The following is a 23851-nucleotide window of genomic DNA, read 5'->3' as shown; positions in this document are numbered from 1 at the left end:
TTTTTTAAATGTAATATGCTATTTCCTTCCAGTACATCACTTGAACGCCAGTGGTTTGATAGAATTATTATGGTATATCTGAAAATCTTAGGCTGTCCACTCTTGGGAAGCACTAACTCCTCTTAGGGGCTCTCAAGCAAGTCCATGAAAGGGCAGTTGGTTTTGTTAATTATTGGGTTTCTCAACATAAAAATGTACTGAAACAGAGCTGTCTATTGAAAAGTGAATATTCAATAAATTTGTCTTTGCTGTTGTGTGCTATTGTCATTGTATTTTGACCATGTGTTTAAAATAGTCTCAAAATGTTCCATATTTTCCATAGGCTTTTTAATAAAGACTGGAGGAAGAAATATTCTTATTTCTAATAACATGATTAATCTCTGTTTGAGTCGCAAATAGTCTGATGTGGTCTGTATTAGGCAGGCATGCTATACCAATTTATCAAGTTTTATGTGCAATTCAATTATAAACACTTCTTGCAGGTGGTACAGACTGTGTGTTAATTCATATTTATGTATTCTTGTGTATGAACATTAATCACGTTTATTTGTGACTTGATTTAATGCATCACTAACTCTAAATAATAGCTCAAAATATATGGACGTACACAGCTAAAATGAATTTTTACTGTATGTCAATTTAATTATCCTAAGAAATCCTGGAAATTTTTGACTTTTACATTCGACTTATTCTTTTGAAGAGTGATTCTATAGGTTTGTTGGAATATATTTTTAATAATTTGAAAATAACTGCTTAGTCAACTCCTTTTAAAAAATCTTTTATATTCTTTTGTGATCCAGATGATGAGATGAATGAAAGGCTCTGTTTTTCCTGGCTCTGTTTTTACCCTGATGAATGCTTGTTTCTGTTTGTTTTAGCATATGATTATCCTGAAAGAGCAGCTATCAAAACAGCATACAGAAGCTGATAGTACCATCAACCAGCTGAAACTTGACATAGATTCTGAAAGAAGGAAAATATCTGAAGTAGAAGCTGAGAAGATGGAAATGAGTAAGGAACTAGAAACCCAGAAATTAAAAATGAACCACTGTACATTTGCACTTAATGATTTGCATATGAGTAATCAGCAGCTTCAGCATAACATTAAGGATTTACAAGAACAACTAAAGAAATTCCAAGATTGTAACTTGAATAATAAAAAGGAAATTGCAGAATTGAAGCAAAATCTGAAACAAAAAGAGAAGGAACTTTCTGTTTCTCAGAACAAGTTAACAAAGATAATTAATCAAGAATCTAACAGTAACTATCAAGATCTTTCACTTAAAGAAAGAGAAGCAGAAATTGAAAAACTAAATAAAGATATTTCAGAAAATAAACAACTAAATCAAAATTTGGAGAAATCAGTTTGTGATCTTAAAATAGAAAATGGAAAGCTGCTGGCAGTCTGTGAAGAACTAAAACAGCAGTTGCATGAAGCCTTTGCTGAGAAAAATAAGTTTTCCCTGGAAAAAGATACTATGTTGGAGGCTTTGAAAATGGAAAAAGGGCAATTGGAAACTGAATTAAGCCAGACCGAAAAGCGGCTGTTGGAACAAGCACAAAAATATGAACAAACCATTGAGGACCTGTCAAATGCACGTAACATGAACACCGATGCATTACAGCTTGAACATGAGCGTCTAGTGAAATGTAATCAAGAGAGGGACTTTGAGATAGCAGAATTCAAAAGAAACATTGAGCAGATGAAAGCCGACCATGAAGAAACTAAAGAGATGTTGACAACTAGCTTAGGAGGACAAAAGCAGTTGACAGAACTCATAAAAGAGAAGGAGATGTTTGTTGAAAAATTTAAAAATAGAGCTCTAGAGTTGCAACAGGAACTTGAGGAATATGTTAAGGATTCCAAAAAGCATGAGATTTTAAGACAAAATTTAGAAGAAAAGGACAAAAGTCTTGCAGCCATGAAAGAAGAAAACAATCATCTGAAAGAAGAAATTGAAAGACTAAAGGACCAGCAAAGCAGATCTCCACCTGTGGCTGAGCCTAAAACACTAGATATTATTACTGAACTTGAAACTGAGATAGCACAGTTACATGTAATAAAGAATAATCTTGAGGAGGAAATAAAACTTAACAAAAAAACAATTGAAGATCAGAGTCAGAAAACTGTGCAACTTCAACAGTCTTTGCAGGAGCATAAAAGGGAAATAGGTGAGTCTAAATTTCAGTATGAGCAAATGAATGTCACACATGAAAAGCTTTTCTTGGAGAAAGATGAGGAAATTAAAAGTTTGCAGAAAACAATTGAACAAATTAAAACTCAGTTGCACAATGAGAGGCTCGTCTTTCAGACAGACTCCTCTGATCTCTTTCAAGAAACCAAAGCCCAGGCACTTAATGGAGAAAATGGTAACGAAAAACATGACTTGTCTAAGTCTGAAATTGAAAGACTAGTAAAAGGTATCAAAGAAAGAGAAAGGGAGATTAAGCTTCTGAATGAAAAGAATGTCTTTTTAACTCAACAAATTGATCACTTGTCTAACGATCAAGTTGGTAAACTCACTCAGATCATCCAAGAGAAAGACTTAGAGATACAAGCTCTCCATGCAAGTATTTCCTCTTCGTCATATAGACAGGATGTTCTGTACCTTCAACAGCAGCTGCAAGCCTATGCCATGGAAAGAGAACAGGTACTGGCAGTTTTGAGTGAAAAAACTAGAGAAAACAGTCAGTTAAAAACAGAGTATCATAAAATCATGGATATGGTGGCAGCTAAGGAAGCAGCTCTGATGAAGTTGCAAGAAGAGAACCAAAAATTATCTAATAAGTTTGAAAGTAGCAGCCAAGATATGTTTAGAGAGACTGTTCAGAATTTGTCCCGTATCATTCGAGAGAAAGATATTGAAATAGATGCCTTGAGTCAAAAATGCCAAACCTTATTGACTGTCCTACAGACATCCAACATAGGTACTGACAGTGGATCAGGAGGTGTTAATAGTAATCAGTTTGAGGAGCTTTTACAAGAGCGTGATAAATTAAAGCAACAAGTAAAGAAGATGGAAGAGTGGAAGCAACAAGTAATGACTACAGTCCAGAACATGCAGCATGAGTCAGCTCATCTCCAAGAGGAGCTACACAAGCTCCAGGCACAAATTTCAGTTGACAGTGACAGCAGTTCTAAATTACAGATAGATTATAATGGCTTGATCCAGAGTTATGAGCAGAATGAGAAAAAAATTAAAAGTTTTAGTCAGGAGTTAGCACAAGTTCAGCATAGTATAGGACAGCTTCATAATACCAAGGATCTTCTTCTGGGAAAACTTGATATGGTAACACCACCTATGCTGATGGCTTCTTCTGTTGCACAAACATCAGATATTCAAAGCAATACTCCTCCTGAAATAGTCAGTGATGCATCCAAACTGCTTCAACAGGAATTGGAGCAGCTTAAAAAAATGTTGCAAGAAAAAGATGACACTATCAGAACTCTTAAGGAAAATAATCAAAGATTGTCTGATTCCATGGCTATAACATTAGAATTAGAAAGAAAGGGACAAAAGGACACTGATCCAGAGATGAAGCAGATAAAGGGAAAATGTGATGTTTTCCAGAAGTCACTTAGGGACAAAGACCTCTTGATTAAATCTAAAAGTGATCAGTTACTTTCTGTAAGTGAAAATCTTAGTAACAAAGAAAATGAAAATGAGCTTTTAAAACAAGCTGTCACTAATCTTAAAGAAAGAAATCTAATTTTAGAAATGGACATCTGTAAGTTGAAAGAAGAAAATGAAAAAATAGTATCAAGGTGCAGGGAGAAAGAAACCGAATTCCGGGCATTACAAGAGACTAACATGCAATTTTCAATGATGCTGAAAGAGAGAGAATTTGAATCCCACTCAATGAAAGAAAAAGCTCTTGCCTTTGAAAAACTATTGAAAGAAAAAGAACAGGTATGTGAGGAATTTTTATTTGTTCTATTAGTTATAAATATTTAAGTGAGAAGATACAAACTTGAAATCATACATGTGACTGAATTCTCACAAATACAGTCTAGAGGTATTTGCCTAAAAGCAGCTTCTCATCTGCTATGTGAAACCTCGCAGAAGTGAATGAATTTCAAAGTTTAGTGGGTGTTTTGTTCAGGATCTCTTAGAAACCTGTATTTGTCTTCAAAGGTTATAAGTATTACTGTTAATGTTTAAATAAACCACTGCAAAGTAACCTTACATAGTTTAATTATGATGATATTTTTGGCATCAATTAGAGCATTTTGTATCTACCAAGTGGAATCTAGAGCACAATTTCTCTGAAAAAAAATGTCTTTGTAGATTTAAAAAATGTATTTGAATTACATAAAAAGTAACTTAAACTTTATGGCAGTTAGAATTGTGTGTGTGTGTTTTGGTTTTGGTTTTTTTTATCCATGACATCTTCAGACACATGTGAAGTACTCTTGCCAGTCCAAATTTCTTACATTGAAATTGCAATGATAAGGCACTTCAGTGATTTAAAATACAGTTTGGTTATATAAAAACTATAAAATGTCATTGTGGAGTTTCATGTTTACTCTTGATCTTATATCAAATACAGTTACAAATAAAAAGATTTTTTTTTAATGGCCAGACCTGCAAACTCACCCCGGGCTCTTGAGAGTCAAACTTGTTTCTCTCCATCTCTTGCATATCCTCAATAATAAAAGTCCTGCAGACTAAATTAGGCCTCTTGGTGTAACCAGTGCAGCCCAAATGTTTTAAATGGGGTTTCACAAATATAACTGGAACTTAGTAAACAACTTATTTGATGTTGCACGAAATAATATAGCTCTCTCTCAGCTATGTTCGCTGTGCAGAGCTAATAAGAGTAGTAACTAAATAAAAAAGTTTCTAGCAGTTTTGTTAAAGGCAACTGATATGATTTTGAATACATGCAGAGAGCAGATCTGTGTAGTTGGAAGATTCCTTTTTTGACGTAATCATTTTATTTTTATTACTGAAAGTTCATAGTAGGCCTAAAAACATTAGTAGCCACTGTTTGTTTGTTTATTTCATTTCTACTCATCTGACTTTATACCTTTTGGAATGTGTTTATTTTTATATAGCTATCGTAAATGAATAACATACATAATAATATAAACCACATGCCCAAAGAAGATTCAAATCAATTTACTTTAGAAATAGCTATCTTAACAGGAAGTATAGCTTCAGAAATTGTGTTTGGGGAATTGCAATTTTGAAGTTGACATGCCTGAAATGTAGGAGTGCTAGATATTTATTTTACTGCAGTTAGTGAATACATTATATTTGTGCATGACTTCAGAAACAGTTTTTAATCTATCAGACAATATGGCAATAAAATCATTGCAAAATAGACAACCGTTTCTTCAAAGGATCTTCTGTCCAGTAAACACTCTCGTTGTCTGTCCATATCTATCTATTTCATCCTTTTTTTGGAGTGCAAGTTCTTTGGGACAGAAACTGTACCTCCTTTTATACAGTATCTTGCATGTTTATGCAGAAATGCCTAATAAATAGTTATAATAGACTCGTTTAGTGTTTTAAACAAATAAAAAACTCAAAGTTTTTATACATTTCCAACCTTTCTTTAATTGTATGTCCTCCTTCCAAAGGGCAAGATGGGGGAGTTGAATCATCTGTTAAATGAAGTTAAGTCAATGCAAGAAAAGGCTGTTTCTTTTCAACAAGAAAGAGACCAAGTCATGTTAGCACTCAAACAGAAACAAATGGAGAGCAGTGCCCTACAGAATGAGGTATGACATTTAAATAAGACTAAAGCACAAAAAGGGTGAGTGAATAAGAAAAATCAGAGAATTTACCTTGCCTTAAGAATTCTTAGATAAGTATCAAAAAGACATCTAAAATATATATCTATGCAATACAATTAGGGCTGTCCATTAATTGCGGTTAACTCAAGTGATTAACACAAAACAAATTAACTAGATTAAAAAAAGTCGTGATTAAGAGCAGTTTTAATCATATTGTTAAACAATAATAGAATACCAATTTAAATTTATTATAAATATTTTGGAAGTATTTCAACATTTTCAAATATATTGATTTCAATTACAACACAAAATACAAAGTGTACAGTGCTCATTTTATATTATTATTTTTTATTACAAATATTTGCAATATAAAAAACCCCAAAAGATAGTATTTTTCAGTTTACCTCATTCAGGTACTGTAGGGCAGTCTTTTGATCACAGAAGTGCAAGGCACAAATGTAGAATTTTTTTTACATAACTGCACTAAAAAACAGAACAGTGTAAAACTTTAGAGCTTATAAGTCCACTCACTCCTACTTCTTCTTCAGCTAATTGCTAAGACAGACAAGTTTGTTTACATTTACAGGCGATAATTCTGCCCGCTTCCTATTTACAATGCCATCTGAAAATGGTAAACATTTGTGTGCCCCTTTGTGCTTCAACCACCATTCCAGAGGCCATGCTTCCATGCTGATGACACTTATTAAAAAAAAAAATGCGTTAGTTAAATTTATGACTGAACTCCTTGGGGGAGAATTTTATGTCTCCTGCTCCATGATATCGCATTCTGCCATATATATCACGTGCGGGCAGTTTTGGATGATGACCCAGCATAGGTTGTTTGATTTAAGAACGTTTCCACTGCAGACTTGGCAAAAGGTGAAGAAGGTACTAGTATGAGATTTCTAAAGATAGCTACAGCACTCAACCCAAGGTTTAAGAATCTAAAGTGCTTTCCAAAATCTAAAAGGGACGAGATGGGGAACATGCTGTCGGAAGTCTTAAAGGAGCAGCGCTTCAATGCAGAAACTACAGAACCTGAATCACCAGAAATGAAAATCAACCTTCTGTTGGTGGCATCTGACTCTGATAATGAAAATGAAGGTGCATTGGGCTGCACTGCTTTGACTTGTTTTGAAGCAGAACCCGCCTATTCTCACTGTCAGGTGACATTATAAATAAGAAGCAGGCAGCACTATCTCCCATAAATATAAACAAACTTGTTTGTCGTAACTTTTGGCTGAACAAGAAGTAGGACTGAGGGGAGTTGTAGGCTCTAAATTTTTACGTTGTTTTGTTTTTGAGTGCAGTTAAAAAAAAAAATCTACATTTGTACATTGCACTTTCACGATAGAGATTGCACTACAGGTGAATTGAAAAACTATTTCTTTTGTTTTTTTACAATGCAAATATTTGTAATCAAAAATAATATAAAGTGAGCACTGTACACTTGGTATTCTATATTGTAATTGAAATCTATATATTTGAAACTGTAGAAAAATAGCCAAACATATTTATAATAAATTTAATTGTTATTCTGTAGTTTAACAGTGTGATCAAAACTGTGATTAATTATGATTATTTTGTAATCTCACCATTAATTACAATTATTTTTTTAATCATTTGACAGCCCTAAATATAAATCAAAGGAAATAATTTGATTTGCTTATAGTATCTCGCACAAAGAAGTATGTATCATCGAACATACACTATATTTACCCAGGTGCAGCATTTACGTGATAAGGAGCAGCGTCTAAACCAGGAACTGGAGAGGTTGCGCAATCACCTCTTAGAAATGGAGGACTCCTATACACAGGAAGCTTTAGCTGCAGAGGACCGAGAGACCAAGCTAAGAAAGAAGGTCATGGTTTTGGAGGAAAAACTATTACTCTCTTCTACTGCAGTGGAAAATGCCAGGTAATATTTGCTTCCATCCAGCATTAGCATTTCTTTGAATAGTTGCAGTATTCTAGAGTAATGGTGATATGATTTTTATTAGATTTAAAGAGCGTAGATGTGCTAAGCACTGAGTAAAATGAAGGTATGGAACATCGATATTCTTCGAGTGCTTGTTCACATCAGTTCCAATCAGGTGTGTGCGCCACGTGCACAACAGCTGGAAGATTTTTCCCCTAGCAGCATCCGTAGGGTTGGCCTGTGTGCCTCCTGGAGTCATGCCCTCATGGCGCCCAATATAGGACCTTGCTGACCCACCACCCCCTCATTCCCTTCTTACCACCAGTGATGACGAGCTGGAACTTCCCTCTCTCTTGCTTCTGCAAGTGCCTTTAACAGTGTCCCATTGTACTTTATATATAGTTAATAGGTTTTGTCTTAAATTAATAGTAGTAGTGTCAGTTGGCTAAGTTTTCATTGTAGGGGGTTCCCCCACCGCCAGGCATGCCTTGGTCGCTGGGGTTCAAACCATGCGCTGAAATCTGCGGAAGATTGATGCGAAAAAGTGAGCCACACACTTCTTGTTTGAAGTGCCTTGGCAAGAGTCACCAGAAGGACAAGGCATGCATCTGACAAAGTGCGTATTCACCCACAAAAATTCATGCTCCAATACATCTGTTATTCTATAAGGTGCCACAGGACTCTTTGCTGCTTTTACAGATCCAGACTAACACGGATACCCCTCTGATACAGAAGGACAAGTGCCGCGTTTGTAAAGGGTTTGGGCTGAGGACTCTTAAGGATCGCGAGCAGAGACTCAGACTTATCCTCACGAGGGCAGCCCTCCACCTGCAATCCAACCCTGGGTTGGCAGAGCCCATGCCAAGTGCCGCTGCCTCCGTGTGCAGTGCAACAGCGCCGATGGTGCATGCATCAGCTCCTAGAAAGGAGACTAAGGACTCCTGAATCATAGAATATCAGGGTTGGAAGGGACCTCAGGAGGTCATCTAGTCCAACCCCCTGCTCAAAGCAGGACCAGTTCCCAAGTGAAACATCCGAGCCAGGGCTTTGTCAAGGCTGACCTTAAAAACCTCTACAGAAGGAGATTCCACCACTTCCCTAAGTAACCCATTCCAGTTCTTCACCACCCTCCTAGTGAAAAGTTTTTCCTAATATCCAACCTACACCTCCCCCACTGCAATTTGAGACCATTACTCCTTGTTCTGTCATCTGCTACCACTGAGAACAGTCTAGATCCATCCTCTTTGGAAGCCCCTTTCAGGTAGTTGAAAGCAGCTATCAAACCCCTCCTCCCCATATTGTTCTCTTCTGCAGACTAAACAATCACACTTCCCTCAGCCTCTCCTCATAAGTCATGTGCTCCAGCCCACTAGTCATTTTTGTTGCCCTCCGCTGGACTCCTTCCAATTTTTCCACATCCTTCTTGTAGTATGGGGCCCAAAACGGGACACAGTACTCCAGATGAGGCCTCACCAATGTCAAATAGAGGGGAATGATCACATCGCGCAGTCTGTTGGCAATGCCCCTACTTATACAGCCCAAAATGCTGTTAGCCTTCTTGGCAACAAGGGCACACTATCGACTCATATCCCCTTCTCGTCCACTGTAACCCTTAGGCCCTTTTCTGCAGAACTGCTGCCTAGCCATTCAGCCCCTAGTCTGTTGCAGTTCATGGGATTCTTCCATCCTAAGTGCAGAACTCTGCACTTGTCCTTGCTGAACCTCATCAGGTTTCTTTTGGCCCAATCTCTAATTTGTCTATGTCTCTCAGTACCCTATCCCTACCCTCCAGGGTATCTATCACTCATCCCAGTTTAGTGTCATCTGCAAACTTGATGAGTGCAGTCCACACCATCCTCCAGATCATTAATGAAGATATTGAAGAAATCCGGCCCCAGGACCGACCCTTGGGGCACTCCGCTTGATACCGGCTGCCAGCTAGACATGGAGCCATCGATCACTACCCGTTGAGCCTGACGATCTAGCCAGCTTTCTTTCCACATTTATAGTCCATTCATCCAACCCATACTTTTTTCACTTGTCGGCAAGAATACTGAGGGAGACTGTATCAAAAGCTTTGCTAAAGTCAAGGAATAACACGTCCATTGCTTTCCCCTCATCCACAGACTCACAGTGGTACCCACAGAGTTCTGGCATCAACATGTCACCAAACATAAGACTTCTGGTAGGCGCCAATCTGTGTTCCCGGTGCCCCAGAAGAAAAAGGCAGGAGAGTGGTTGCTGTATCCCTCCTAAGCCTAAGGAGACACCGGCAGGGAGACCTCAGCCCATCCAGCCTATTTTGGGCCTGGCAGCTCCCAGGGGCTCATTGACTCTTGCTCCGCAAGGGGTCCAGTTTAGTCCAGCCCACTCCCATTTTCTGGACTATCGTGGCTGGGACATTCAACTCCACTCCAGAGACTTTTGAGGTGGTGCAGGACCTTATTCATCTGATGGCTCCATCTTCTCCAGGGAGGGACAAGGCACCGGTGATAGGGCAAAGTCAGCAATGATGTCACGCCACTCCCCAGCTCCTACACGCTACTTCCTGGTGCCATTTGCTCATGGAGGGGAGCCGCATCAGTCCCCAGAGGGTCCACATTACTTTTCAGCATCATCCAGTACTGCTTCTCCGTGCTCTTCTTTTTTGGAGACCTCGGAGTCTCAGGCAGAGTCGTATGGTCCAGCAGCAGGAGGTCTAGATCTAGGCAACACCGCCAGCCGCCTCCGTCACCGTGGCCACCTCTATGGCAATTACCAGTTCAGTCGCCCTTTTGGACTCCTTGGGCCCAGCGTCAGAACCAGGCGTCAGGATCCAGATCAGTGTTGATAGCGTCAGCATCCGTCGCCCCTCCACAGGAACTGGCACCTGGTCCATCTCCGGTGATGACTCCTGCACCCCCGCCTGCCACTTTGAGCTCGGTACCAGCAGCCTCAGCACAATCAGCATGCCAGTCCCATGAGCACCATGACCCTCTTGGCGCCGAGGGCAGTGACCAGGGCCATGGGCCAGTGTTTTCATCCTCGTCCTGCCCAGATGAGGCTGTTCTGAATACGTCAGCGGCCCCGGCCTTGGAGGAGAGTAGGGTCCTGCAACAGTTTTTGCAGAGTGGCCCAGAACCTGGGGATCCAGGCTGAGGAAGTGGTAGAGCATGTGGATCCCATGATGGACATCCTTGCCCTCTCTGGACCCTTGCGTATCACACTGCGACTTATTAAAACTATAAATGAAATCACAAAAACTTTGTGGCAGACCCTGGCCTCCTTGCCCTTCCCCGTCCCCCATCTCCCCATAGCAAGGAGGAATGAAAGACGCTATTTTGTCCCTTCAAAAGGGTATGAGTACTTGTACACTCACCCTCCACCGAGCTCCCTGGTGGTGGATGCTGCAAACCAAAGGGAGTGCCAGAGGTTCCAGGGACCCTCCCCTAAAAACCGAGAGGCCACAGCTTGACTTATTTGGGAGAAAAGTATAGTCCACAGGTGGTTTACAGCTCTGAATTGAAAACCAGCAGGCCATCATTAGCAGATACTGCTTTAACAAATGTGGAGCGATGACCGAGTTTGCCAAGCTGTTACCACCAGACTCTCGTTCTGAATTTAATGCCTTTGTTGACGAAGGCAAACTCATTTCTAGGGCCTCCTTGCAGGCAGCTCTTTATGGTGCGGATGTGACCGCCCATACAGTGGTTACAGTGGTGGCCATGAGGAGATCCTTTTGACTCCAGGTCTCTGGACTACCTCACAAAGTCCAACAGACCATCCAGGACTTACCTTTTGAAGGTCAGGCATTGTTTCCTGAAAAGACAGACAGAAGACTGCACAGTTTAAAGGACTTGAGGGCTACGCTCAAGTCCCTGGGTATGCACACCCCTGCCACACAATGCAGGCATTTCAGGCGGAAACCTCCTCTGCAGTTTTACCAGAAAAACCAACAGGATGGTTCCCAGAAGAGGAATCGGAGTGCCAGAAAGAGGCAGCACCCATCCTCAGGGCAGGGCTCTGGCCAGACCAAGCCTTCTGAGGGCCAGAAACAGGCCTTTTGAAGGTGCGCAAGAGGATGGCGTACCAGATCAAGAACTGGATCTACCCTGCCTTACCTTTTCGTCAGACTATCCCCTTTCTACCATGCATTTTCCCGTATCACTTTGGACCACTGGGTGCTCCACATGGTACAGAGGGGATACTCCATCCAATTCTGTGCCTCCTGCCCTTCCACCCCCTTCTGTGTCCCTCTTCAGGGATCCCTCTCACGAGCAATTCCTTATACAGGAGGTTCCTCGCTCCTTTCACTAGGGGCAGTGGAATAGGTTCCTCAGGAACAAAAGGGGAAGGGCTTCTATTCTCAGTATTTCCTAATACCGAAAGCCAAAGGAGGGCTCAGGTCCATCGTAGAACTGCAAGAACTCAACAAGTTTGTGAAGAAACTCAAATTCCTCTTTGGCCTCCATCATTCCTTCACTGGATCCAGGAGACTTGAAGGACGCTTACTTTTTCATAGCAATAACTCCATCCCAAAGAAAATATCTCATGTTTTTGATGAACAGTACCCATTACCAGTTCACAGTCATCCTGTTTGGCCTGTGAACGCCACCTCACGTATTCACCAAGTGCATGGCAGTCGTAGTCGCGTTCCTGTGCAGGCAACAGGTGTTCTCGTACCTCAACGACTGGCTGATCAAGGGCCGATCCAGGGCTCAAGTAGAGATGAAAATCGCCTTCATAAGAGTGTCTTTTGATGAACTGGATCTGCTACTGAACGAGGGGAAATTAAAGCTGTCCCTGATTCAGAGGATAGAATTTGTAGGGTTGGTACTGGACTCGACACAGGCAAGGGCATTCCTCACATATACAGCATGGAACTGCCTGAAACTTCTAGGACACATGGCTGCTTGTACCTACCTAATACAGCATGCTAGACTCAGACTTCGACCTCTTCAGTCATGGCTAGGGTCAGTGTATCGTCCAGCCCGAGACAGTTTGGATAGAATTGTAACCCTGCCTTGCCCGGTACTCAAATCCCTCCTGTGATGGCTCGACCCGCAGGTAGTATGTGTAGGGGTTCCCTTCACCATCTCACAGCCGTCCCTCTCACTCGTAACAGATGCGTCAGACTTGGGTTGGGGGATACATTTGGGAGACTTCACAACACAAGGCCTCTGGTCTCAGGCAGATCTTGCTCTACACATCAATGTCAGAGAGCTGAGAGCGGTACGCCTGGCATGCCAGACTTTCCGAGCCCACCTAACAGGAAGATGTGTATCAGTCATGACAGATAACACCACGGCGATGTTTTATATCAACAAACGAGGGGGGGGGGGTTTGCACACTCTTCTCCCCTGTGCCAGGAAGCCTTCATGCTTTGGGACTTCTGTGTAGAACACTCAATACATCTGCAAGCATCATACCTCCTTGGAGTACAGAACGAGTTGGCGGACCATCTCAGCAGGTCGTTCCATGGCCACAAGTGGCCCATCGCCTGGACGTCGTGAACTCAATCTTCCATCAGTGGGTCTTTCCCCAGATAGACCTTTTCACCATGTGATGCAACAGGAAGTGACAGCAGTTTTGCTTCTTCCTGAATCGCAGTCTGGGCTCCATCACAGATGTGTTCCTCCTCCTATGGGGAGGCTGTCTCCTACACGCGTTCCCACCCGCCCTCTTGTTCACAAGGTGCTCCTCAAGATATGGAGGGAAGAAGCTTCAGTGATACTTATAGCTCCAGCTTACCCTGCCAGCAGTGGTACACCTCACTCCTGGAAATATCCGTGAAAGCTCCAGTCACCTTGCCGCTCTTCCTGAACTTACTAACTCAGAATCGCGGTTGTCTCCAACATATAAACCACGAGTCACTCCGCTTCATGGTGTAGAAACTCTATGGCTGAACCCAGTGGAGCTTTCTTACTCTGATCAAGTCAGACAAGTTCTCCCTGGCAGCAGGAAACCCTCCACAAGAGTTACGTACCTTGCCAAGTGGAAGAGATTTTCAGTCTGGTTGGCGAAGCACCATTCATCTTCGCCGCCGCCTTGGTGCCACTAATACTGGACTATCTTCTCCATGTCAAGCAGAAGAGACTGTCTCTGTGTTGTCAATAAGGGTTCACTTGGCTGCCATCTCTGCCTTCTACCCAGGTGCAGAGGGATGCTCGGTCTTTGCCAACTCGTTGGTCAGCCATTTTCTTAAAGTTCTTGACAGGCTATACCTGCAGGTCCGACAGCCTGTCCCAGCTTGGGACCTCAGTTTGGTCCTATCCAGCCTTATGGAGCTGTCATTTGAGCCTTTGACGACGTGCTCCCTGCTCTATCTCTCACACAAGGTGACGTTTTTGGTAGTGATAACTTTGGCTAGGAGGGTGTCAGAGCCACCTTACACTGTATTCCATAAGGACAAGGTTCAGCACACCCGGCTTTTCTCTCGAAGGTTGTCTCCGAGTTTCACATCAACCAGGACATCTTCCTCCCTGTTTTCTACCCCAAGCCGCACTTGAGCGGCAGGAGCAAAGACTTCACTCACTGGATGTCCACAAAGCACTAGCCTTCTACACTGAGAGAACGAAACTGTTCCGAAAGTCTGTCCAGGTATTCATTGCAGTGGCAGACAGAATGAAAAGTCTTCCTGTCTCTTCTCAATGGATTTTGTTGTGGATCGCATCCTGCATCTCTGAGTGCTACAACCTTGCAAGGGTGCCTGCTCCTTCGATCACTGTGCGATACACCAGGGCTCAGGCCTCCCACCCAGGAAATCTGCAGACCAGCGACATGGTCCTCCATACACAGTTTCACCACGCATGACGCAATCACCCCAATACTAATTTCTCCCCACTGTTACTCACACCTTCTTGTCAACTGTCTGTAATGGCCACTCTCTTACCACTTCAAAAGTTATTTTTCCTCCCTTAGTATTCTGCTGTTAATTGATTTATCTCGTTACCCTGACCTCACACTTAGTAAAGCAACCCCCATCCTTCCATGTATTTATACCTGCTCCTGTATTTTTTCACGTCGTGCTTCTGATGAAATGGGCTCTAGCCCACAAAAGCTTATGCCCAAATAAATTTGTTAGTCTCTAAGGTGCCACAAGGATTCCTCGTTGTTTTTATTTCGTTCAGAGTTATGAATATTTCAAAATTCTGAACAAGCTCCATTCCCGAGGTGTTTGTAATTCTGAGGTTCTACTGTATTCAATAAGCAGTTTACATACTATACTACACTACATTCCTGTTCAGCTGAATGACCTGGGGGACATTGCCAACTTTTGGGTCAATGGAAGTGCTATTAATTAACATGGGGAATGCACTCTGGATTCAGATAACTATCAGCTTATCAGATAGAGGGAATAAAGAGAACTGGAATTATATGGGGGCGGGGGAGTGTATGTATGTATATAAAAAAAAATTTTCTTTTGATGAAGCCATCAAGCCAGTCTGCAGGTGGAATCCTTGCAAGAGCAGCTGAACCTAGTGTCCAGACAGAGAGATGAAACTATGCTACAGCTTACCATGTCACAGGATCAGGTGAAACAGTATGCACTGTCACTGGCCAACCTGCAGATGGTACTAGAGCAATTCCAGCAGGGTAAGTTGCATCAAAAATCTTGAAGAAAAGATTGCAATGAACATTTTCAGTCAGTATAATAGTTGTGGTTTGGTGCATTGTTTTTAATTTTGGCGATCACGTAGATTTTAATTGCATTCAAGTAGATTTTAATTTCAAAATCTCAGTTTTACCTTTAATACACTTAGGGTGAAATTCTGGCCACATTGAAGTCAATCGTGAAAATACCATTGACTTCAGTGGGTCCAGAAATTTCACTGTTAGCGGTGCTGTATTTGGATTTCCATACCTTTTAGGTTTTGTGATGTATAGCAGTAAAACCTTGAGGATTAGAAAGTGTGAACTAACTGTAATTTTTTTTTTCCCTGTTAGAGGAGAAAGCCATGTATTCAGCGGAACTAGAAAAATACCAAAAACAGACTGCAGAATGGAAAAAAAAAGCTGAAAAACTAGAAGGGAGGGTTGAGTCTTTACAGGTGGGCTGAGAAGATTTTTAAATTATTGTATTAAATAATCCCGATTATTAGGTTTTAAATACCTTATTACACAGAAATATATTCGATAACACTGTTTATAAGTCATTAGTAAAATTTTTGACTGGTGGAAGGGAGGAGAAAAGGAGGGCAAGCTAGCCAATAAGGTGAAATTGTGCTGATTATCCATTTTCCTCATATGTTTAAAGTCCAAGTATTTAAAATAACAGTGATTAACATCTTTGAGTCTGAAATACTTTATTTTTGTCATCACAATAGATTATTGTGATAGTGACTTTCCTCTCCTTACAGGAAAGTTTAGGGGAAGCAAATGCTGCCTTGGATTCTGCATCAAGGCTGACCGAGCAGTTGGATCTCAAAGAGGAGCAAATTGAGGACCTTAGGAAACAAGGTAAACAAGTTGATTTTTTTTTTTTCTAAAAGTGTTCAAGAAATTGAGGAGATGGTGTGGTACTCTGGGAAAGTTAGCAAAGGTGTGCCCTAATAACTTCTTTGAGCATTGGTCCCTATGAATATTTCACTCTGGGATACAAACGTTCTCCATGCATCTGGGACTGGAAGAATCTTGTCCATTGGTCCATACCTGCTCCCTTGCTCTCCTTGTGATTCAAACCACAGGCATAAGGGGCAGTGCAGACCAATCATTTTTCCAGTTCCTCCTTACTGCCATATGATCTGTGATGGACCCTCCAGTGTCCAGAGCTGATCCTTCTCTTCATTCTGTAAATATTCGAAATAATATAAAATTTTGTGGGGTTTTATAGACTTTCTGCTAGCTAGTATTAGTTTTATTAGTATAGTTAGCTGTTAGTTAGAATCCCACTGCAATCCCTCCGGTACGCTCCTAAATCCCATACTGGGAAGGCTGGATTATGCCCAGGATACAAACCTTCAAAAACTGTTTCCTGTCCTTGCTCCTTTTCAGTCAATGACAACCAGCTAACGATGCCTTTATTTCCTCAAGGAAGCATATCTCCACTAAGTTCAGTATCTGCCACTGAGATAGTCCCAGACTAGGGGGACTCATTATACATCAGCCACAGTCATCGAAGAGCTTGCCTCCCTGCATGATGTCATACTCAGGAGCAGGAAGAAGCAAAGCTAAAGATCCTTTGTCTGAGTGGTCTTATGAGAGTAGGGAATATTCATAAACATAAAAGCAGATTCCTCTGTAAATCCACTGCAAGGAGAAGAGATACCTCCCTGACCTTGTCAGAGTTGGGAGAGTCTTTGGACCCAGGAACTTAGGCCCTCCTAAGCCACATGGCCATGATCAAAAGATGCATAGGAGCAGAGCTCCTTGTGAACGGAACTGTGCACCAATAGTGGCACCAGCTCAGACACTGACAAAATCTAAGCACTGGGACTCTCAGGACCCAGAACTGTTGTTGTTATCCATGAAGAGCACTCAAAGGGAGATACATTACCGGCACCCCTGTAATGATTCACCAACCACTAAGACTCTAGCCATGTCGACACCAACAGTGCCAGGTGATAAGACTCCATTATTCTCAAGGAGGTCAGAGACTTACATTTCTCTGGAGGATATGTTTCTCCTACCAGGTATGAAAACTCCCCTACTATTGGGGCCATCCTGACCAGGGAGATTATGACTTCAGGAGGAAGCAGGGTCTCTGAAACAAGTCCACCTTTCTGTTTGCTACCTGCAGCTTCAGTGGTACCACCACACCGTTGATGGAGATGGACCTGACTTTTTCATTGTTAGGAGAATCAAATATACTAGAGGAACTTTCATCAACTCCACTAAGAGAGATCAGTCCAGACAGGGGATCAGAAGTCTCCTGCAACCAGCCTCATCCACCCAACCTAGCATATCTTTCTCAGAAGCAATAGTACCCACTGCCATCAGGGCCTTCACAGCCTACATTTGACCCCTCCTACTTGGTGTTGGTACTTGGAGTCCATGCAAACGAGTAGGGAGTCATGTTACCCCTCCCCTCCAAGGGGTCAGTCAGAACCTCATCTGGAACCCACAGAAGAGGAAGGGGATGAGCTGGAATCGTCAATACCAACAGTGAGATGGTCACTCAGGCTTCACTCTCTCGTCCAGATGTCCATTGATAGTTCCAGGAGTTGCTATGGAGAGTGGCATAGGAGTTCCAGATCTCCTTAAAAGAGATCCAGGACACACTGCATAAACTTCTGGATATCCTACAATCCATGGATACTCAGTTGAATAGTGCTCCAGATCAGGGAAACCATACTGGAACTGGGTAAGACCCGTATGATATATGTGACATGTGCCCCTACCCCCAAGAGGGTAGAAAAACTGAGGGAGCGGAGTTCTTCTTCACCCATCCTGCCCCAAGCTGCTTGGTTGTTCAGGCAGCCACTGAAAGATCCAGGCAGCGTCACCCCAGGGTCACCCCTGCAGATAAGAGGCCAAATGCTTAGACCTTTTCAGGTGGAAAGTATTTATGTCTACTAGCCTCCAATTTGGAATATCAAACTACCAGGCTCTGCTGTTCAAGTAGGATTTTGTAAATTACATAAAGTTTCTGGGTTTCAGAGAGAAACTCCCTCAAAAAGATGAAGCTAAATTTCAAGCGCTTACAGATGAAGGCAAGTTAGTGGCCAGAACCTCTTTGCTGGTTGCAGCAGACATAGCATCAAGATGAATGGCAACTGCCCTAGTGATGTGCTGTCAATTGTGGCTACACACTTGAAGAGTCCCTAGAGAAGTCCAAAATACCACGGAGGACTTGTGCTTTGACAAAACCAGCCTTTTTAATGAAAAGATGGATGATTCCTTGCACTTGTTAAAGGACCCCCAGGGCAGCCCCTCCGTTCCCTGAATACACACCAATCCAGTAAAGATGATTTCATAAGCAGCAGTGCAAACATATGTCCTTTGTACACCCTTTTATTATTAGTGTTTGTATGAGCCACCTTGCAAACGGTAAAAGGTGCAATGATCTAGATTTGCTGCTCCTTCTACATCAGCTGCATCTACTCAACATCACCCCCTGCAAAAAAATATTTTTGACAGGACACTCAGAAGCTGTGAACTGATGTTGATGCCATATCCACCCAATTCCAAGGTTCACTTTGGTCACCTAGCCCAATTTTCCCACAATTGGAGAACAACAACAGACAGATGAGTGCTGGATATTATCCCTCCTAGCTATATCATTAAATGTATCTCTCTATCCCATTCCAAACCCTGTTCCCTATCCATCTTCAGGGATCACTATCACAAGGGGACTGTCCTGCAGGAGATTGTTTCCTGTCATAGGAGAGAGACTATCGAGAGGATGCCACCTCAGCATCAGGGAAAAGGATTCTATTTGAAATATTTTGTGGTCCCCAAGAAGGGAGAGTGGAGACCTATTCCTTACCTACTTCAACTCAGTGTTTTTGTTTGTAAACAGAAATTTTGCATTATCACAATGACATTAGTAATTCCATCCCTGGTCAAAGACACATAGTTTACAGCTCTTAATGTGAAAGATGCTTATTTTCATGTGGACATTCACCCTTTTCACAGAAGGTTTCTCAGATTTGTAGTGGGTCCTGACCACTACCTGTATAGAATTCTTCCATTTCGTGTGCAGCAGCACCCCACGGTCTTTACAAAAGTCTTTGCAGTAGTAGCAGCACAGTTACAACAGCTCCAGCATCCTCCCGTACTTAGACTGCTGGCTTCTGAAAGGCAGGTTGTCACAGAGTCACTGGGCCAATGCTCTGGAACTACTCCATACGAAGCCAGTCAGGACTCTCGGGGAGCGTGCCTCCTTTCTCTGAGCATACTGTTGCCAGGGTAAGAAGCTTACACAGCTTCGACCTTCTTGGGTCTGACCTCGGAGCATTCAGCATCCCCTTCAACACTGCATTTCCCACAGTGAGTCCACCCATGCGGGGCTCCTGGGGAAGCCAATGGGCCCTGCACCTCAACTCTTCAGTCAGCAGTGACTCTCAGCCAGCATGTAGAATGGAAGGGTTTATTAGTTGACAGGAAGACAGTGTAGAACAGAGCTTGCTATCATAGAAATCAGTGACTTTCAGCCAAGTCCATGTTGAGGAGTTGTGGGCCAGACAGCCAGGATTTCCCCTCTTCCAGTCTCCCAAGCAGACTGCCAACCTCCACCTACATGACCTCAGACACCCCCGTTGCTGCTCCTCCTTGTCTTTGTCTCGTTTCCCAGACAAAGAGTCACCTGGTCGTCACCTGGTTGTATTCCCCCTCCTGGGTCTCAGGTTACAGCACCAGTCATAGCATATGTGCAGGCAGCTGGAGCAGCCTCACTTGCCCCAGAGGTCTCAGCCAAAGTCACACACCCCTATTCTCAGCACTGATGTATTGGTGCAGCACAAAGGGAAACTGAGGCACGTACAGTATTCTTGCAAAACAGGAAAACTCACGTCCGCTCAATAGTAAGACTCACATACAACATAACAAGGGAAAATCCCCACTTCATACACAGGTCCCGACCAGAAGTCCTGGCACCAACTCCATTGCTGTTCCATCTCTTAACATTTCTGGGTATCCGCCTGAATTTGGAAAAATCTATTCTGACCCCTACACAGTCCGTAGAATATAGAGGAGCAACTCTGGACTTGAGTCAGGGCAAGGGCTTATTTTGCTACAGACCAATACGATGCCACAATTGATCTAATAAACAAAGTGATGTGCAACCATCAGATGTCACTTCAGGTATGCCTCACTCCTCTAGGGCATGTGGCATCATGTACTTATGTGAAGGGAAAAAGAAGGATCCAGGGAGCTACAGGCCAGTCAGCCTCACCTCCGTGCCTGGAAAAATCATGGAGCAGGTCCTCAAGGAATCAATTCTGAAGCACTTAGAAGAGAGGAAAGAGATCAGAAACAGTCAGCATGGATTCACCAAGGGCAAGTCATGCTTGACTAACCTAATTGCCTTCTACGATGAGATAACTGGGTCTGTGAATGAGGGGAAAGCAGTGGATGTGTTATTCCTTGACTTTAGCAAAGCTTTTGATGAGGTCTCCCACAGTATTCTTGCCGGCAAGTTGAAGAAGTATGAGCTGGATGAATGGACTAAAAAGTGAATAGAAAGCTGGCTACACTGTCAGGCTCAGCGGGTAGTGATCAATGGCTCCATGTCTAGCTTGCAGCTGGTATCAAGCGGAGTGCCCCAAGGGTTGGTCCTGGGGCCAGATTTGTTCAATATCTTCATTAATGATCTGGAGGATGGCGTGGACTGCACCCTCAGCAAGTTTACAGATGACACTAAACTGGGAAGAGGGATAGATACCCTGGAGGGTAGGGATAGGATACAGAGGGACCTAGACAAATCAGAGGATTGGACCAAAAGAAATCTGATGAGGTTCAGCAAGGACAAGTGCAGAATCCTGCACTTAGGACGGAAGAATCAATGCAGTGCTACAGACTTGGGGCTGAATGGCTAGGCAGTCATTCCGCAGAAAAGGGCGTAGGGGTTACAGTGGACGAGAAGTGGATATGAGTCGACAGTGTGCCCTTGTTGCCAGGAAGGCTAACGGCATTTTGGGCTGTATAGGTAGGGGCATTGCCAACAGATTGAGGGATGTGATCATTCCCCTCTATTTAACATTGATGAGGCCTCATCTGGAGTACTGTGTCCCATTTTGGGCCCCAGACTACAAGAAGGATGTGGAAAAATTGGAAGGAGTCCAGCGGAGGGCAACAAAAATGACTAGTGAGCTGGATCGTATGACTTATAAGGAGCGGCTGAGGGAACTGGGATAGTTTAGTCTGCAGAAGAAAAGAATGAGGGGGGTTTGATAGCTGCTTTCAACTACCTGAAAGGGGCTTCCAAAGAGGATGGATCTAGACTGTTCTCAGTGGTAGGAGATGACAGAACAAGGAGTAATGGTCTCAAGTTGCAGTGGGGGAGGTGTAGGTTGGATATTAGGAAAAACTATTTCACTAGAAGCGTGGTGAAGCACTGGAATAGGTTACCTAGAGAGGTGGCGGAATCTCCTTCCTTAGAGATTTTTAAGGTCAGGCTTGAGAAAGTCCTAGCTGGAATGATTTCGTTGGGAATTGCTCCTGCTTTCAGCAGGGGGTTGGACTAGATGACCTCCTGAGGTCCCTTCCATCCCTGATATTCTATAATTCTATGAAGTGATGCTGTTTGCCAGATTCCATTTCTGTTACCTACAAGCTTGACTCTAAACAGTATATATACCCTCAAAGTGAAGGCTTTGCTGGCATGGTGGAAAGACCCTCAATGTGTATGCATAGAGAAACACAGAATGGTAATTACAGATACTCCCTTTATATAGATGATCACAGAGCACAAGGCACTTGAACACCTTGGGAAACTAGAGTGCACATAAATCTTCTGGAACTAAGAGCGTTCTGAAGCTTGCATGTCATTCTTACCACTCATATGATCCTCATATATCCTGACAATGCCAGACAAAATTATGACAATGTTCTACATAAACAAGCAGAGGGGGCAAAATCCACCCACCGTACATAGAAGCGGTCAACTTATGGAATTGGTGTACTGGGAACCACATTATGCTGTCATTGCATCTACTGGGTGCCCACAATTCACTGGGAGACAGCCTCACCAGACATTTTGCCACTGATCATGAATGGGGACTACATGACTCAGTGGTGAGCAACATCTTCACTTAGAGGGGATCCCCTTCTTGAGATGTTTGCATCCCAGGTGAGCAGGAAGAGTGACATATTCTGTTCCATGAGACTTCAGGGACGCAGCTCTGAAGGAAATGCTCTCCTGTTGTCCTGGACAGGCCACCTGAGGTATGCCTTTCCTCCCATTCTGCTATTACCTCAGGTTCTATGACAGAGCGCTAGTGATTCTCATTGCTCTCAAATGGCCCAGGCAATTGAAAGCTAATCATTCTTTCACTCGCCTAGTGATGTCAAGGGTCTGATTAAAACCTTCACCAGTGATGAAACCAACCCCACAATGGGAACTCATCTTCATATTCTCAACATTGACTAGGCCAGGGGTAATCAATTATTTTTAGTCAAGGTCCAAATTTATTGGTCAAGGTCCAGATTCCAGAGAAAATAATACAAAAATAATAACAATAATGATAAGTAAATACAAAGATTTTATGGTCCATTTAAAAGCATCTAGCTAGCAGCCTGGATTTAGTCCATTATCTGCCTATTGACTATCCCTGGACTAGACCGTTTGAGCTGTTAGCCATGTTCCACTTGTCCATAAAAGTTGCCTTCTTGGTTGCCCATCATGTCTGCTAGAAGAGTAGGTGAACTCAGGGCCCTGGTGGCTGATCTACCATATGCTGTAGTTCACAAAGACAGTCTCGCTATGGTTGCACATAAAATTCACCCCTGAAGTAGTTTTAGACTTCTGCATAAATCAGGCGATACACTTATTTGTGGGTTTTTTCTGAAGCCTCATATCACCAATGAAGAGAGCAGACTTCATTCCCTCGATGTGAGACGTACATTAGCATTTTACCTGCAAAGAATAAAAAAGATCAGAATGCCCCCTAGCTTATTTGTTTCTATACCAAAATGAATGAGAGGGCAAGCTTTATTCTCTCAAAGTATCCCTAAGTGCATCTTGGGTTGTATCTCCTTTCCTACAAAAGCAGCCTCAGTAGTTATTTTATGAGGTATCCTTACTTATATTTGCAAAGCAGCAATGTGGAGCTCTAGCCATACTTTCATGAGATACCACACCCTCTTCAAGCCTCCACAGATGATTAATCCTTTGGGGTGGCAATCCTACAATCCTAAACTGCTTGCAGCTTTGCACCCTCTTCCTACCTCAATATTGCTTGTGAATCATACACGGTGGAATACAAACAGGGGTGAGCACTCGAAGAAGAAAAGGAAGTTATCCTGTTGTCACTGGAGTTCTCTGAGATCTGTGGTCCCTGTCTGTGTTGCACAACCCGCCTTCCTTCCCCTCTGCTTCAGATCTTTAAACAATTTGTAGCAAAGAGAGAACCAGAGGTGGTTGGTCTGCACCATCATGGGGTTCTCAAACTTCATTGCACTGCCACTTCTGATAACAAAAATTACTACATGACCCCAGGAGGGGGCCAAAGCTTGAGTTCTTCTTCAAGTGCTTGCTCATATCCATTCCAGTAGGTGTGCGCGCGCCGCGTGCACGTTCGTCGGAGACTTTTACCCTAGCAACACTCGGTG

General features: G+C 42.7%; 1 protein-coding gene across 1 annotated transcript in view; it reads left to right on the top strand.

The window, feature by feature from the left end:
* The window catches only part of TRIP11 (thyroid hormone receptor interactor 11), a 97869-nt gene that overhangs the window by 51436 nt on the left and 22582 nt on the right, over positions 1–23851 (top strand). The window contains exons 11-16 of the mRNA XM_075065644.1: positions 879–3911; positions 5588–5728; positions 7467–7660; positions 15072–15235; positions 15587–15690; positions 16000–16099. Of these exons, the coding sequence (XP_074921745.1) occupies positions 879–3911; positions 5588–5728; positions 7467–7660; positions 15072–15235; positions 15587–15690; positions 16000–16099 (3736 nt within the window). The remainder of the gene's footprint in view (positions 1–878; positions 3912–5587; positions 5729–7466; positions 7661–15071; positions 15236–15586; positions 15691–15999; positions 16100–23851) is intronic.

This window comes from Chelonoidis abingdonii, chromosome 4, assembly GCF_003597395.2.
Source record: "Chelonoidis abingdonii isolate Lonesome George chromosome 4, CheloAbing_2.0, whole genome shotgun sequence".
NCBI lineage: Eukaryota > Metazoa > Chordata > Testudines > Testudinidae > Chelonoidis > Chelonoidis abingdonii.
This window is presented reverse-complemented; position numbering and strand designations above follow the sequence as displayed.